The sequence below is a fragment of the Dromiciops gliroides genome, chromosome 4 (genome assembly GCF_019393635.1).
Source record: "Dromiciops gliroides isolate mDroGli1 chromosome 4, mDroGli1.pri, whole genome shotgun sequence".
Classification (NCBI taxonomy): domain Eukaryota; kingdom Metazoa; phylum Chordata; class Mammalia; order Microbiotheria; family Microbiotheriidae; genus Dromiciops; species Dromiciops gliroides.
Genome location: NC_057864.1, coordinates 301,910,012 through 301,924,280, shown reverse-complemented (window position 1 = coordinate 301,924,280; position 14,269 = coordinate 301,910,012). Strand labels below are relative to the sequence as shown.

The window sequence follows — 14,269 nt, the reverse complement described above, 5'->3', positions numbered from 1 at the left end:
AATGGTTAGCTCATTTCACAATTCCACCAACAATGAATTAGTGTCCCAATTTTTCCAAAAATTTTTCCAACTTTTGTCACTTTCCCTATCATTTTAACCAGTATGGTAGGTGTAAAATGATAGCTCAGGGTTGTTTTAATCTGCACTTTTCTAATCAGTAATGATTTAGAACCTTTTTTATATGACTATATTTGTTTTGATTGCCCCATTGGAAAATTACCTGTTGATATGTGGGGTGAATATATCACCAACAAAGATGAAATTAAGGCAATTATAAGGAGTTATTTTGCCTAGTTATATGCCAATAAATTTAACAATTTAAGTGAAATCGAAGAATATTTACAAAAATATAAATTACTTAGATTAGCAGAAGGAATAGGATATCTAAAAAGGCTTATTTTACAATAAGAAATTGAACAGGTCATAAATCATCTTCCTAAGAGAAAAGTGGCAGGATCAGAGAGATTTACATGAATTCTATCAAGCATTTAAAGATCAACTAATTCTAATATTAAGAAGAGGTTCTACCAGACTCTTTTTATAAAACAGATATGATACTGATACTGAAACCAAGAAGAGAAAAAAAAAACAGAAAAAGAAAATTATAGACCAATATCATTAATGAATATCAATGCAAAAATCCTAAGTAAAATACTAGCTAAAAGATTACAAGAATATATTACACAAAGATTATACTTTATGATCAAGTGGGATTTATACCAAGAATGCAAGAGTGTTTAATGTAAGGAAAGCTATTAACATAATTGATTACATCAATAATAAACATCTTAAAAAATCATATGATTATGTCAATAGTTGCAGAAAAAGCTTTTAATAAAATTTAACACTCATTTCTATTAAAAATACTTATGGGGGCAGCTAGGTGGTGGAGTGGATAGAGCACCGGCCCTGGAGTCAGGAGTACCTGAGTTCAAATCCGGCCTCAGACACTTAACACTTACTAGCTGTGTGACCCTGGGCAAGTCACTTAACCCCAATTGCCTCACTAAAACAAAACAAAACAAAACAAAAAACTTATGGATTTTTCCTTAAATTGATAAAAAGCATTTATCTAAGGCCTTCCCAGTAAGATGAGGTATGAAACAAGGTTGCAAAATTTAAAGTGATATATAAATGTCAGTTATTTTTATTATCCCCTAAAGTTATTTTGAAAAAAGTGTTTTATGCAGCACTTTATAAATGTGAATTGTTAATATTATTTTTGCATCACTAGGCACTAAAACATACCACCCCAGAATAATCTGCTATGCTAGATATGGTTTTAGAGTTGAGCAGGAATAGGGGATTTTCTTTCTAGGGGAATTTTAGGCAGCTCGTATCCTAAGATAAGACACTTAAATAACCATCATTGCCACCATATTTACTATAACCAATATTAGCGACATAACAGATTTTTTTTTTTGGTTCCATCCATGGCATTAAATTTATTTATCCTTGGATATATTTAAATTTAACAATCAGTCTGTGTTGGGCTACATCCAACAGGATTTAGTTATGGATGCAGTAAATGACAGAGTTAAAAGATGTTTTCACTTATAAAAACATTTGACAATCTGTACCTTAAGTAGTGCAATATAGTGAAGCTCAAATGTATTTCATATAATTATGGACTTTAGAAGCTTGCAGCTTCTCATATCTCATGTTTGTTGTAGTGGAAAGGATACATTTTTCCCTCTACTCCCATATACTCTAGATTGTTTTCCCCTAGGAAGTTGTTGAGAGGGTCAGCCAGATTTCATAAATGTCTTTTCTTCTAAACTTGCACTATTATCATTGAGATAAACACATTCTAGGTGGATTAGCTCAATGAAGATGTAGGCTGATAATGGAAAGATAATTTTTTAATTTGGAAGACATTTTTTAAAAATTGCCCTCTGTGTCACATGACCATGCAACCTTTAAGTGCTATGTCACCTAGTTGCATATTTTTTCTTATTTTATGAAACATCTTGGAAAGAATCATTGACAAAGATAAAATTTGTTAATGTCTGAGGATAATGTATTTTTCAAGTCGATACTTTTTGTGTTTTAGCATCATACCATTTCAGTTAGTGATTGTGGTTGGGGAATAGGGTTTAATTTTTTCTAAGATTTTGAGCTAGAAAGAACCTTAGAGATAAGGAAATGGAGGTCCAGAAAGAAAGGGACATGTCTAAGGTCATGTGAGTAAAAAGTAGCAAAGTCAAAATTCCACCTGAAGTCTTATTGCTCCAAGCTTACCATTTCATCTCCTATTTAATTGAACTTTTCATTTAACTGATAGCATAACCATTCACTTAGTGGAAATTCCTCATGCAGATCCCGGCCTGTGGGAGCCTATACTTTCCATTCAATTTGGTTGATTTCTCAATTATGTATTTATTCAATTGCATATCATATCTTTAATTAATATCATCACCTACAAGTTAGCATACTGAAGGATGCTTCAAAATGAATACAAAGATCAACTTTGTATCTAGCTTTAAGCTAAATATTATAAATTCTATAGGGGAAAAAATCTTTTTTCCAGAATGAACTGAGGAAGCAGAGAGCTTCCGAAGGCCATATAAATAAATACATATTTTTAAAATAAATTAATAATTTCAGAAACTAGAAGTGGTTGTTAACATCAATGGAGCAGAATGTGTTAAATTAATAACTTTTAAAGACTGATAAAAATGTAAATGTCATTTGCATTTGCATCTCCTAACTAGCAAAGTAAACTTAAACCTACTTTGTCAGTGAGACTTCTAAAAGTTGTTTGGTTAGGGGAGTGGGATTTGGTGGGTAAGTAATGTCTGAAGTTTTCAGAATGACAGGCCTTTAGGTTTTCTTTAAACCTAAAGAGTGCTTAGGGTTTCTCTAGGTTTTCCACTGCCTTTAGCTGCTTAAGGGTTCTGGCTGTCTGAGTGTTGGTTAAGTGAAATATTAGTTTAAATTGATTCCTCCACATGTTAAGCTACTTATCTGCTCATTTTGAAAGACTCTAGTATATATCTATCTCTACTGCTGTTCCTGAAGTCTGCTGATAAGCTTCTTATTGAAAGCCTTCAGGTATTCTTCTTTCTATATCAATAGAATATTTGCTAATAGCAGCAGAAGACGTTTTTATGAAGTTTGGTCTACTTAATTCTGTATTTAAAATTTGTAGGTTTTTATATTTCTTATAATAGAAATTATATTCATGATCATATTTTAGTGGGCTTTCTTTTTAAAAAATAACCACTTATTGTAATAGGAACAGGAAGACCCAAAGGATGAAGAAGAAGCTGAGACTCCAAGTACAGAAAGAGAAGAGAAACTTAAAAATGATGAAGAACCATGTGTTATAAAACAAAAAGCTGAGATTCTTCAAGATGGTAAGAAAATTAATCCACTTTAAAGAAAGAGTATTCCTTATGGAAGTTTTTATTTCCTGTGTCTTTCCTTCTTCACATAAGGTTTTACAAAATCAGAGTAATGAGGAGAATACTAGCTAATATGAGTAGTAGGAGCTATGTAAAGAAAGTTAGAAATTAAAATCAGCACTTTAGTAACTATTTGTGATATGGAGGAAAAAAAAAGAAAAAAAGGAAGGAAACCAGGATGTTGTCAAGATAAAGAACTACCTGGTTACTTGTTAGAGTAATCCATGAACTTAAGTGAACAGCTCCCAACCAAAAAGTCAGGGTTGTGGAAACATCAGATAAACCATGCATGTTTAAAAAAATTTAATTAAAAAAAAACAAACACCCATGGGGCAGCTAGGTGGCGCAGTGGATAGAGCACTGGCCCTGGATTCAGGAGGACCTGAGTTCAAATCCAGCCTCAGACACTTGACACTTACTAGCTGTGTGACCCTGGGCAAGTCACTTAACCCCAATTGCCTCACCAAAAAAACAAAACAACAACAAACACAACAACAACAACAACAAACACCCATGCATGATTATGGTCATTTTGATTGGTAATTTTTCAAAAATATTAATGACCCAGCCCAAGGATTAGAATGTTCTCAGATGTGACTCAAAATTTAGATTAAAACTCCAAGTTAACAGCTGTTTGGAATATGCCCAGACTTAAATGAATTTTATATTTGCTACTTACATCTCACTCAGCATTGACATCAGCAAACACCTATTAAATACCTATGCTCCCAGTCATTTGCCAGCCCTTTTGTAGAAACCTTAACTTGTAAAGAACCACAGCTGTAAACTAGTACAGTGTATCAGGGAAGTCCTGAACTAAATCTCTTCATAGTTTAAATTCCCAAGCAATCCCACCCCAGATTAATTAGGGTAGAGACAGAACTGAAAGAGAACCAGGAACTGAATTTGAAGGTAGGAATTTGGGTTTCCTAAATGACATATCATACATGTAATTCTGCCACATATATCACTGGTTAGAACTTTAATGGAATATCCATTTTTCATTTTGAGGCCTGTAACAGGAGTACAATATTAGAAGCAGGAGAAGGGAACAGTGATACTGAGAATTTTAGAAAATCATTCCTTTGAAAAGGAAGGTTAAAGAAACTTAGTTTAATTGTCTTGGACAGAAGTCTAAGGAAAAGCTTTTTGAAAAAGTCTTCCAAGTAAATGATGGGATAATGTATTAATGCGTTTTCCTATTCTAGGAGGACAAGACAAGAGGGAATAGAATACGTAGAATTTAGTTTAGACCAATGTTGTTCAGGAGCTTCTTTACAGTGAGAATTATAGAACAGTGACACATGTTACTAAATAAATTGTTCAAAAAAATTTAAAAATGGCCATCCTTTTGGATTGGTTTGAATGTAATTCTCCTTCATTGTAAAGGATCAAAGGACCTTTGAATTCAGTATCATAAAGAAATGACTGATTCATTGTCTGGCCTGAAACTGCATTGACATAAGGCAGTTAGAAATAAAGAAAAGTATTCAGGTTGCCTAGTATTCTTTGAGTAAAGGATAAATAACAGCTGGAAAGTATTTATTTCATTTTCTCCCAGGCCTTGTAAGTCGGGTAATGAATAAAAAGATTTTATAAATAGCTGATTTTAGACCTGAATACTTAGGCTAAGAAGAAACAAACTCAGTTATGTTTTCTTATTTCAGATTCCATCTTGAATTTGATTTTTAATTCATGGAAAGTAGCTGAGCCAGGGGCAGATTAAATAGAACTGTATAGAATAAGTAGCCCTATCCAAGGGCAGAGGAATACTATCTTTAGCCAACAGTAGGATACAGTGAAAGAGCAGGGATTTTTATGTTCCAGCATAGATCTAAAATGCATATAATTTCACACTGCATGAAAGGAAGCGCCCCCCCATCCCATCTTCAGAAGAGTGATAAAATTATATCAGTATATATGGACATGTCACCTAGAGAAAAAGATGAACAGACATGGTATTCGTATCTCTCTATGAGTCCTCTTTCTATTGACTAAAGCTTATCATCTAAGAGTTAATGCTATATTTACTACCCCTAGCATCACATCTTAGTCCCTGTTTTCTATACTATTAAATGATGTGGTAACAAATCTCTAAAGCACTGATTTCCACTTTTTTTTAAATTTGAGGACTCCTTTTTAACATTTAGCTATTTTGTGGATCTTCACTACTTTTTAATATCAACTGTTGATTAAGAAAACACATGATAACAAAAAGCTACTCTGGGTTCAGTAATGTTTTTAAATGAATTAGTATCTTATCAATAAAGACAGCATATATACACACATATATACATATACATATATGTATAGCTATACATAAGAGATATATTTGTTTAGTCCACAGAAGTAAGTTTGCATATTTATTATTTGAAGTCATGCTGTATGTAAATTGTTGGAGCTAAAAAAAAAAGAACCAAGTGACAATTCTTGGTTTACACATGGATTCATGAACCCATTGCAGTAGTTCCATGAACACCAGAAGTCCTAGGCCCAGAGGTTAGAGACCACTGATGTAATGCATTGAATTTTCCTGAAACAGTAGGTCTTTGTAGTCCTATAATTTCTGTCTTTTCCCATTCCCTTCTTAAATTGTTACCTGTAATGGTGTTTAACATTTACTTTGGTATTTTAATGAGTAAAATTTAATAAATTTCAAATACTGGACATGAAGCTCAAGAATAATTTTTAAATTTATATTCCCATTTTGGGAAAAAAAATTACTTGGAAATAGAATGGAAGGAAGAAGGGACCTTGATGTTCTGTTAGTTTTGTTGTGTTGTAGAAAAAAATTTTACTAAAAAAAAAATCTTTTTTTTTTTTTAGATAAAGAACTATACAAAATCATCCTGATTATTGATAACACTTGTATACCTATTTTTAAAGTAAACTATTGAAATAAGAATTCTGGTTATATATCTTTTTTTTAGGTATTTTATTATTTTCTAGTTACATGTAGAGATCGTTTTCAGCATTTCTTTTTGTTGTTGCTTTTGTCATCGTTGTTGTTTTGTTTGTTTTTGTGGGGCAATGAGGGTTAAGTGACTTGTCCAGGGTCACACAGCTAGTAAGTATCAAGTGTCTGAGGTCAGATTTGAACTCAGGTCCTCCTGAATCCAAGGCCAGTGATTTATACACTGTGCCACTTTGCTGCCCCTTGGTTATGTATCTTTTGGCTAGTGTACATAGAAAGATGCTTTTACATGGTAAGCTAATAAATGGAAAAAGAGTGATTTGGATAGGCAGTATTTCTTAGTGGAAAGGAACCCAGCCTTGAAACCAGGAAAAAGAAATTCAAATACTATATATTCAAATCCCAACATATACTGGCTGTGTGACCCTGAGCAAGTCTCTTAGTGCTTTAGGCCAATAGTATCAAACTCACAGAAGTGGGAGACACTAATCTATACATAAGGATTGCAATGTGATGGATATTGATTTAGTTTAAAAAGGTCAGACACTTGCCACTTAACTAGCTGTGTGACCCTGGGCAAGTCACTTAATCCTCATTGCCCTGCAAAAAAACAAAACAAAATGTAATGTTATCTATATTTCATTTTATTTTTATTTGGTCTGTTGAATATTTCCCAATTATATATATATTTTTTTCAGTGAGGCAATTGGGGTTAAGTGACTTGCCCAGGGTCACACAGCTAGTAAGTGTTAAGTGTCTGAGGCTGGATTTGAACTCACGTCCTCCTGAATCCAGGGCCAGTGCTCTATCCACTGCGCCACCTAGCTGCCCCTCCCAATTATATTTTAAGCTGATTTGGGCTGCGTAGGAATATTTCAGACAGCCTGCGTGTTCAGATCTGCTCTAGGCAACTATCTAAGACTACAAGATGCAGAGGAGGTGCCAGTCTGCACAAGTAGAAGAGTTCCTTATTCCAGTGAAATCTCAGGTCCAGTTCCTGTCCCTATCTTATTCAACCAGAACATGGGGAAAAGCATAATATTACAATAGAACAAACCACAAATGACTTAACTTCTTACTGTCTTCAAGCATATCTATATAACGGTCTCTTGAGGTCAGAAGAAATTAGAGAACACCTTAATGGAGTGCTACATGCAAATTTATAGTACTCTTGAATTTATTTCTATGTTTGGAAAAACCACTGACTCGTCAATTATTATTGTGTTGAATATGCCTACAGAATTGATTTAGCTTCTTTTATTAAAGGGGAATAAAATAAGTAACCTACGCTAGAGGAGACAAAATTCTAGGTGTTAAAATGACATTTTTTGAGTCTATTTGTTGGGAGAATATTTTTTCAAATCCATAATACTGAATTGAAAAATAATGGTGAATGTGATGATACTTAAGAAGTTATATAGCTACAGATTAAAATTGATGACACTTGAGCCTATCGATAAGAGTTTAATTCTATGAAATTTATTCTGTGTTTTTGTTCTGTCATTTGATTCCATGTAGATTGGGCAGAAGAGCACCTTAAGGAAAGTCAAACAGAAAGTGTGGTTTTGATAGAGAAAGAAGAAAAACCTACAGTGGAAACAGCAGTTTTCCAGATTGAAAGTGAAAATATTCGGAAGTCAGAAGAAGAAGAAGAAGAAGAAGAAGAAGAAGTAGAAAGACTTAAGAAAGAGATGTTACTTGCTAAACTGAATGAAATTGACAGAGAAATACAAACCTCTCTGAACTTAAGAAATTCACGCTCAAAATTAAACTCTCCAGAAAAAAAATCCCAAAGTTTCAGCTTCTCAGAATCCACTGAGAGATTATTTAATGGGTTTCTCAATGAAGACAGCTATATATCCATAAATAATGACGACCAGAAGAAAAGAAATATTTGGAGCCCAACCTCTGCCCCTGATTTCACATTTGGTAGTTACGTGCCTTCTTTTGGGAAAACATCAGGGAGGCCAAATCTGTTTAATCAAAAAAGTGGCATTGCAGATTTGCCAAAAAACAACAGTAAAGATAGTGGAGATTTAAGTACAAAAAAGGAGAAAAAAGCTAATCTCATGGAGCAATTATTTGGTGCCAACGCCAACAGCACTGTTTCCAATAAAAACAGTGCCTCAAGTTCTCTGACTAATAGCAGAGGAGACTTTGACCCTCTAAATGTACTCCCTAAGGATAAAGGCAGCAGAGGCAAAGGAGAAAATGAAGATGATGACTTTTTCCTCAGTGAAGAGAGAAGTTTTAACCCAAATAGGCACCGGCTAAAACATACAAACAATCGACCAGCAGTAAAGGCAGTTGATTCTTTGGAAGATGAAATTGAAGAAGTAGTACTGAGATGACTATACATATTTTTCCAATTGTAAATATTAAAACGCCTAAATATAGTATTTATTATAAAGAATTTAGACATTTTCTAGATATTCAGAAATGCCTTCTTTAGAAATAGTCTTTAGTAGTCACATAACATTGGAAATAGTTAACCAAAGCAAAAGTAACTTACACAACATATCTATGTGATATTTTAATTTGTCAAGAGAGTGAAGATTGTTTGGAATGAAATAGGCTTAAAGTTTTCTTCCTCGATTTTTTTTCTTACTGATATTGTCTCTTAAACCAGCTGAGGTTTTATGCCTTTGGAGACTTTGTCCATCTATCCAAGTTCCACTTTGTTAACCTTCTACCATCTTAGGTATATAAGTCAATATAGTCAATTTTCATTTATGAAGGAGAGGAATCTATAGTGAAAGGAGTCCTTCTACTGACCAAACTAGGTGGTATGGCTCCTGAACAATACTTTGTCAGGATTCCCGCTTGGGGTAGAGACAGGCAAAGCTGCTTCAGTAAGTAGGGGCAATGTCAGGATGCCCCACTGTCCAGCAGCCTGATCTCTCAGGCAGACCTGAGCTGTCTTTTCCCCATCTGATACTAACAGAGCAGCAAAATGAATACTTTGTGCAATCTACCTTACTGTTTACCTCCATCAGTGCATATATATAATCAGAAGTTAATGAATGACTTTCTGAAGAACATCCACTGATGCTCCTCCATAGAGCTATATGAAAAGAGAGTTGAACAAAACTTTTTTTTCCTAGAAGAATCTTTGTAAGCCCTCTAACCATGTTCACTAATAGCAACTTTAAATTAGGAAAGGGCTGGATCAATACGTCCACTATCTTTGGTTTTCTCTATGAGGGTCACTCACTTGTAAACTACAGATCAGGTCTAATGTATGGACTGGAATTGGGAGAAAAAATACAGGGAGAGAAAGTGTGTAGGCCCCAGCCACATGAGCCTTGTAATGGCAGAGCTTCATCCTGATTAGGAAATCTAAGTTTACTTAGGGAAGAGTACTTTGGACCCTCACCGTGTATATGCCTCCAAGATTATGGATTGGTAAATACCAGTGATATTAAACACATTGCGGTCAAGAGTTTTGAACTCATTCTTTAGGGAAATTATTTTATAGCATAAGATTCTAATCTTAATTATTCCTAAATCCACACAGGTCAGACTTTCCTTTGGTTTTGAGTGTGACTTTAGAATAACATTATCAAATATTTTTAAAGCTGTTTCAAAATCTTAGTGATGGAGAAATATTTTTATATAACACAGCTGTAGTCAGCTTTTTGTGAGGTGCCATTGTCTTTGATTTAAGAAGTACTAATAGTACTGGAATTCCAGAAATTGGTGATATCACCTATTGATGATATCGATTAGGACCTATTTCATAAGTTTATGAAAGAGTTATACTGCAAAGAAGGTTTATAACAATTTAAAACTATTGGATTCTTACTGTTTCCATTTCCCCCCTTAATACAAGAAGAGTATTAACTTTATTAGATTTTTTTTTTTAAGTGAGGCAATTGGGGTTAAGTGACTTGCCCAGGGTCACACAGCTAGTAAGTGTTAAGTGTCTGAGGCCGGATTTGAACTCAGGTACTCCTAACTCCAGGGCCGGTGCTCTATCCACTGAGCCACCTAGCTGCCCCAACTTTATTAGATTTAATGCAGGAAATAGCCACAATAAATTGACCTAAAGACTCTCGCCATTCATTTCCTCATGCAGATCTGATTGCTATGGCTTATCTTAACACAGCTCATGAAGACTTCAGCAACCATACTGATCGTAAATCCCTGGCAGATGCAGACAGAGGTGAAGTCAGAAGATATTTCACTATGTAAACAACTTATTGCTGCCACAACCCCAGAGACTTGTATGTAGCACAATCCCTTAATTTCTCCCCACTAGTATACTCTTTAACCAGGTGTGAGATTTTATACCTAGTCTTTTTATTAGAACTACTCCAGGCCAACTCTGAGGACAATACCTCCTGCAAAAGTACTATCATTACACCAAGAAAGAGTGCCAACAGAAATGTCTCCTCAGTGACAGAGATGCACACTTTAGTTTTGGCAGGCACAGTGATGTTTCCAGTTTAACCTAGTGTCTTCTTTATATTTGTCAGTTTTATCTGTACAATGTAATTTTTGATGCATTATTGGCTTAAACTGAATAGCCAAATAAAATATATTGAACACCAGAATATGTAAATGATAGGTGAGGATTTAAATGCAGTTCAGAAAAAAAAAGTTACATGTGTATGTTACTATGCCTACAGGCATATATATTTCTTGATTCATTCAGTGAAAAATATTGTCAGCTCAGAGTTATGTTTCCATAGTAATGTAGTTTTGAAATTTTAACATGTGCTGTTAGAGATCCGAACCTACACTCAAATAGACACTTAAGGGGACAGCATCATTATAATGACTTGTACCTCTGAATTAATAAGCAGCAGCTATACCTACTCTTTAAAAAAGACAGTGGCTCTGCTTTGGGAAGTTGATTTGGGCAAGAGATATCTTTTTCAGATTCTAGTGTTCTCCCCTTGACTGCTGTAATTGGCCATCAGCTATATAGCAGGAGTGTCTTGTGTATACAATGAGTGTATTCATGTTTTCTAGACTGAACTGAAAAGAAACTCAAGTCTAGGATGAGGAATGAGGAAAAATGGTAAGGCAAGGAATGAGTAAAGACTCAAGAATGGCACGTTATGACAAATGATTTATTCTTCCATCAATATTATTGATGAATTTGGCTATACAAGTTGGATTTCTAATAACATGAATGCTAAGAGGCCTTGAATTGTAATATTTGACTTGGAACCTGTATGATACTTCTTCACTTAGTTTGACAAGACTTAACTAATTAAGTCTGTAATATATATTCCCCCTATCATCTTATAAAATGTGATCCTCAGATATTAAAAATGGGCAACGTAGCACTGACCTACATTAAATAATACTCACTTTATTAATAGACATTGATGTCTGACAGATAAACATTTAATATATTACAAATCATTTTTAACATTTGTAAAACAAACATTATTGTAATACAGTTCTGGTATATAATGATTCTAATTATATTTATTATGTAATGTTAATTTTATGCATAGCTGCTAATTTTTCTGCTCAAATGTTCTAATTATAATATTGTTTTGTTTTTAAGATGTTTTTTAAGATGAGTAAAGTTTTTATACTTAGATCATTATTGTGTAAGAATAGTTTTCTAATGTTTCCTTACTATAACAGTTTGCAAAGACAGTAGAATTATTTAAATTAACATTAAAATTTAATTTTTGATTTTAAAAGGGAAAATACTAAGCAGTTAAGAATCAGATAGGAAAATCTAAAGAACAGACCATCTCTTAGGAGCAGACCTATTTAGAATGGGAAAGTCAGTACCTTCTCCAAGTATCAGTGTTTTCTTTCATGCTCTGAACTCCTATTACTAAAGTTAAAAGAATATTCTGTTCCCTTATTTAAATAGCATCTTGAAATTACACAAAAAACATAACTGTGGAACCAGAACCCATAGGGTTAAATTTTCTTATAATTTTCCACTTTTCTTTCTTTCTTTTTGCTTGAGAGAATTTTGTAATTCAAATAGAAGGATTTGCCCAGAGACAAGTTAGACCATATGCTAGTCTTATCAGATAATTGCACTTTTAATTAATCCTTTCACCCTAAAGAGCTATCTTAATAGCACATATTGCTTTTAATAGCAAGGAATGGATGACTAAAGTGATTCATGAAATAAAAACAAACATTTCATGCTTTTTTACCTATGCCCCTGACATTTCTGATTACCCCACCTTTTCTTATTCCTCTTTATCATCTACATTTTTTCCAAGGTTCTAGTGCCTGACTTGGTAGCACTTTGTGTTCCACAGAGGTGAGAAAACCTTAGGTTACTTATGGGAAGATGGACTCTTAGAATCTGAAGAATAACTTGTGTGGAGCAAGAACCTATCGGTCCATCCTACCACAACTATCCCCTTAGAAAGTAGTAGTAGGGAGTTTCTGAGACCCCATTTTGTAGTCACAAAGCCCCTTACTTTACTCAGGTACTTTTTCAAGGAGTTTAATTATCTGATTTTTTAGGCCAACAGCAGATTGGGAAGTGAAAACTCTAAGGAGGTTGGAGGGACAGGAAGACAACAGGATTGACAGACACCAAACCATAACTGCACAATACAACAATGATTGTTCATAACAGTGTTTATCAAGAAAGGGTTAAATTTCACCATGTTTGACATCCTTTATTGAAGCAGTCCAAGTGTCCAATGGAAAGAGCACTGGTCTTGGAATCCTCAGATAAATGCTGACTGACTGTGATGCAGGGGAATTCAATCAACAAGCCTTTATTACAAACTTAGCTCCATCTAAGTGCTGTGCTAGGCCCTGAAGAGAAAGTCATGGGATCCTCTTTAGATTTAGGGCTAAAGTTTATCTCTTCTTTGTGCTCCATCTGTAAATAATGGAGCTGAGTGATACCTACCTCATAGGGTTGTAATAAAAAATTTAAAACCCTGTGTAAATGTCTAATACCTTGGGAAAAGGTTTCCATCTAAAATGATTTTTTTTTTAATTTTGTCAATTAAAAGTAGCTTCCATTCTCTGGAAAATTCGTTTATGTAGAATGTATTAATCAACAAGCATTTATTATGTACTTACTCTGTGCTAGGTGAAAGTCTGAAAGGTGTAGTAAATGGAGAGCTAGTTTCTGACTCTGGATGACCTGGGTTCATGTTCTACCTCCTATACATTGTGTGACCTTAAGCAAGTCATTTAAATTCTCAGTGCTCTGGGCAATTCCTGATGACTATAAATTACATGATACTTGCTGATCTGAACTCTTAGATGAAGTTTCTTCACTGAGGCTTCCCTGTGCTAGTGAAATCACTGCTGGTTGAGCCAAAATTATTCTGCTGTCGTTTGAAGGGCAGGGCTAGGTATTCACCATCTGCTTAGCCACCTCTGCCAGGTCACTGCCTAAAACAGAAGAGGAAAATACCCAGAAAGGACCTTATTTCCCACCCCAAAGTTTTCTACTTCATTCTTGGGGAATGACAATCAAATAAAGAGTACCATTACTACTGTGAAGGATATGACAATCTACTTCCCAGAATCCCTAGAATTCTGGGTCCTGTACTATCTGGGCCAGAGTCCCTTCCCATTAATACTCACTGCTCCCTCCGTCTATCCAACCTGTCCCTTGCCCTTCCATTGTGCTCTCTGAAATGTGTTACATTGTTAACAAACTCCCCTTCAAATTAGACTGATTCCTTTCAAGTACCTTCCAGTTCCCCGTGTTCACAAAAAATTGGCCCTCCCTCTGAAGACACCCAGTCCCTGGCCACCCTCTCTAATCCTGCGTACACCTTCCCTCACAGTCCCTGACATCCTGAAAAAGAAGTAGAAATAGGCATCCTTTTTGCTCCTCACTGCCACTTCCATATGCTGTCTGTAACTCTATCACTTTTCAGCAACCTCTTCTTCAAGGTTCACTGTATCCAGCCAACATCTGGTTGAGATTCTGGTGGTTGTGCCCTTTTAGTCCCCAGGTTCTTCCTCCTCAAGGAGTTCAATG

General features: G+C 34.7%; 1 protein-coding gene across 2 annotated transcripts in view; it reads left to right on the top strand.

Moving 5' to 3' along the window:
* Positions 1-13,211, top strand: part of LCA5 (lebercilin LCA5) — a 50,548-nt gene extending 37,337 nt beyond the window's left edge. The window contains exons 7-9 of one of the 2 annotated variants that reach the window (XM_044002644.1): positions 3,239-3,359; positions 7,840-8,692; positions 10,400-13,211. In XM_044002644.1, coding sequence (XP_043858579.1) covers positions 3,239-3,359; positions 7,840-8,672 — 954 coding nt within the window. In that variant the 3' untranslated portion in view covers positions 8,673-8,692; positions 10,400-13,211. Of the gene's footprint in view, positions 1-3,238; positions 3,360-7,839 lie in introns of both variants that reach the window. The other variant, XM_044002643.1, reaches the window with a different exon arrangement.
* The last annotated feature ends 1,058 nt before the right edge of the window (positions 13,212-14,269 follow it).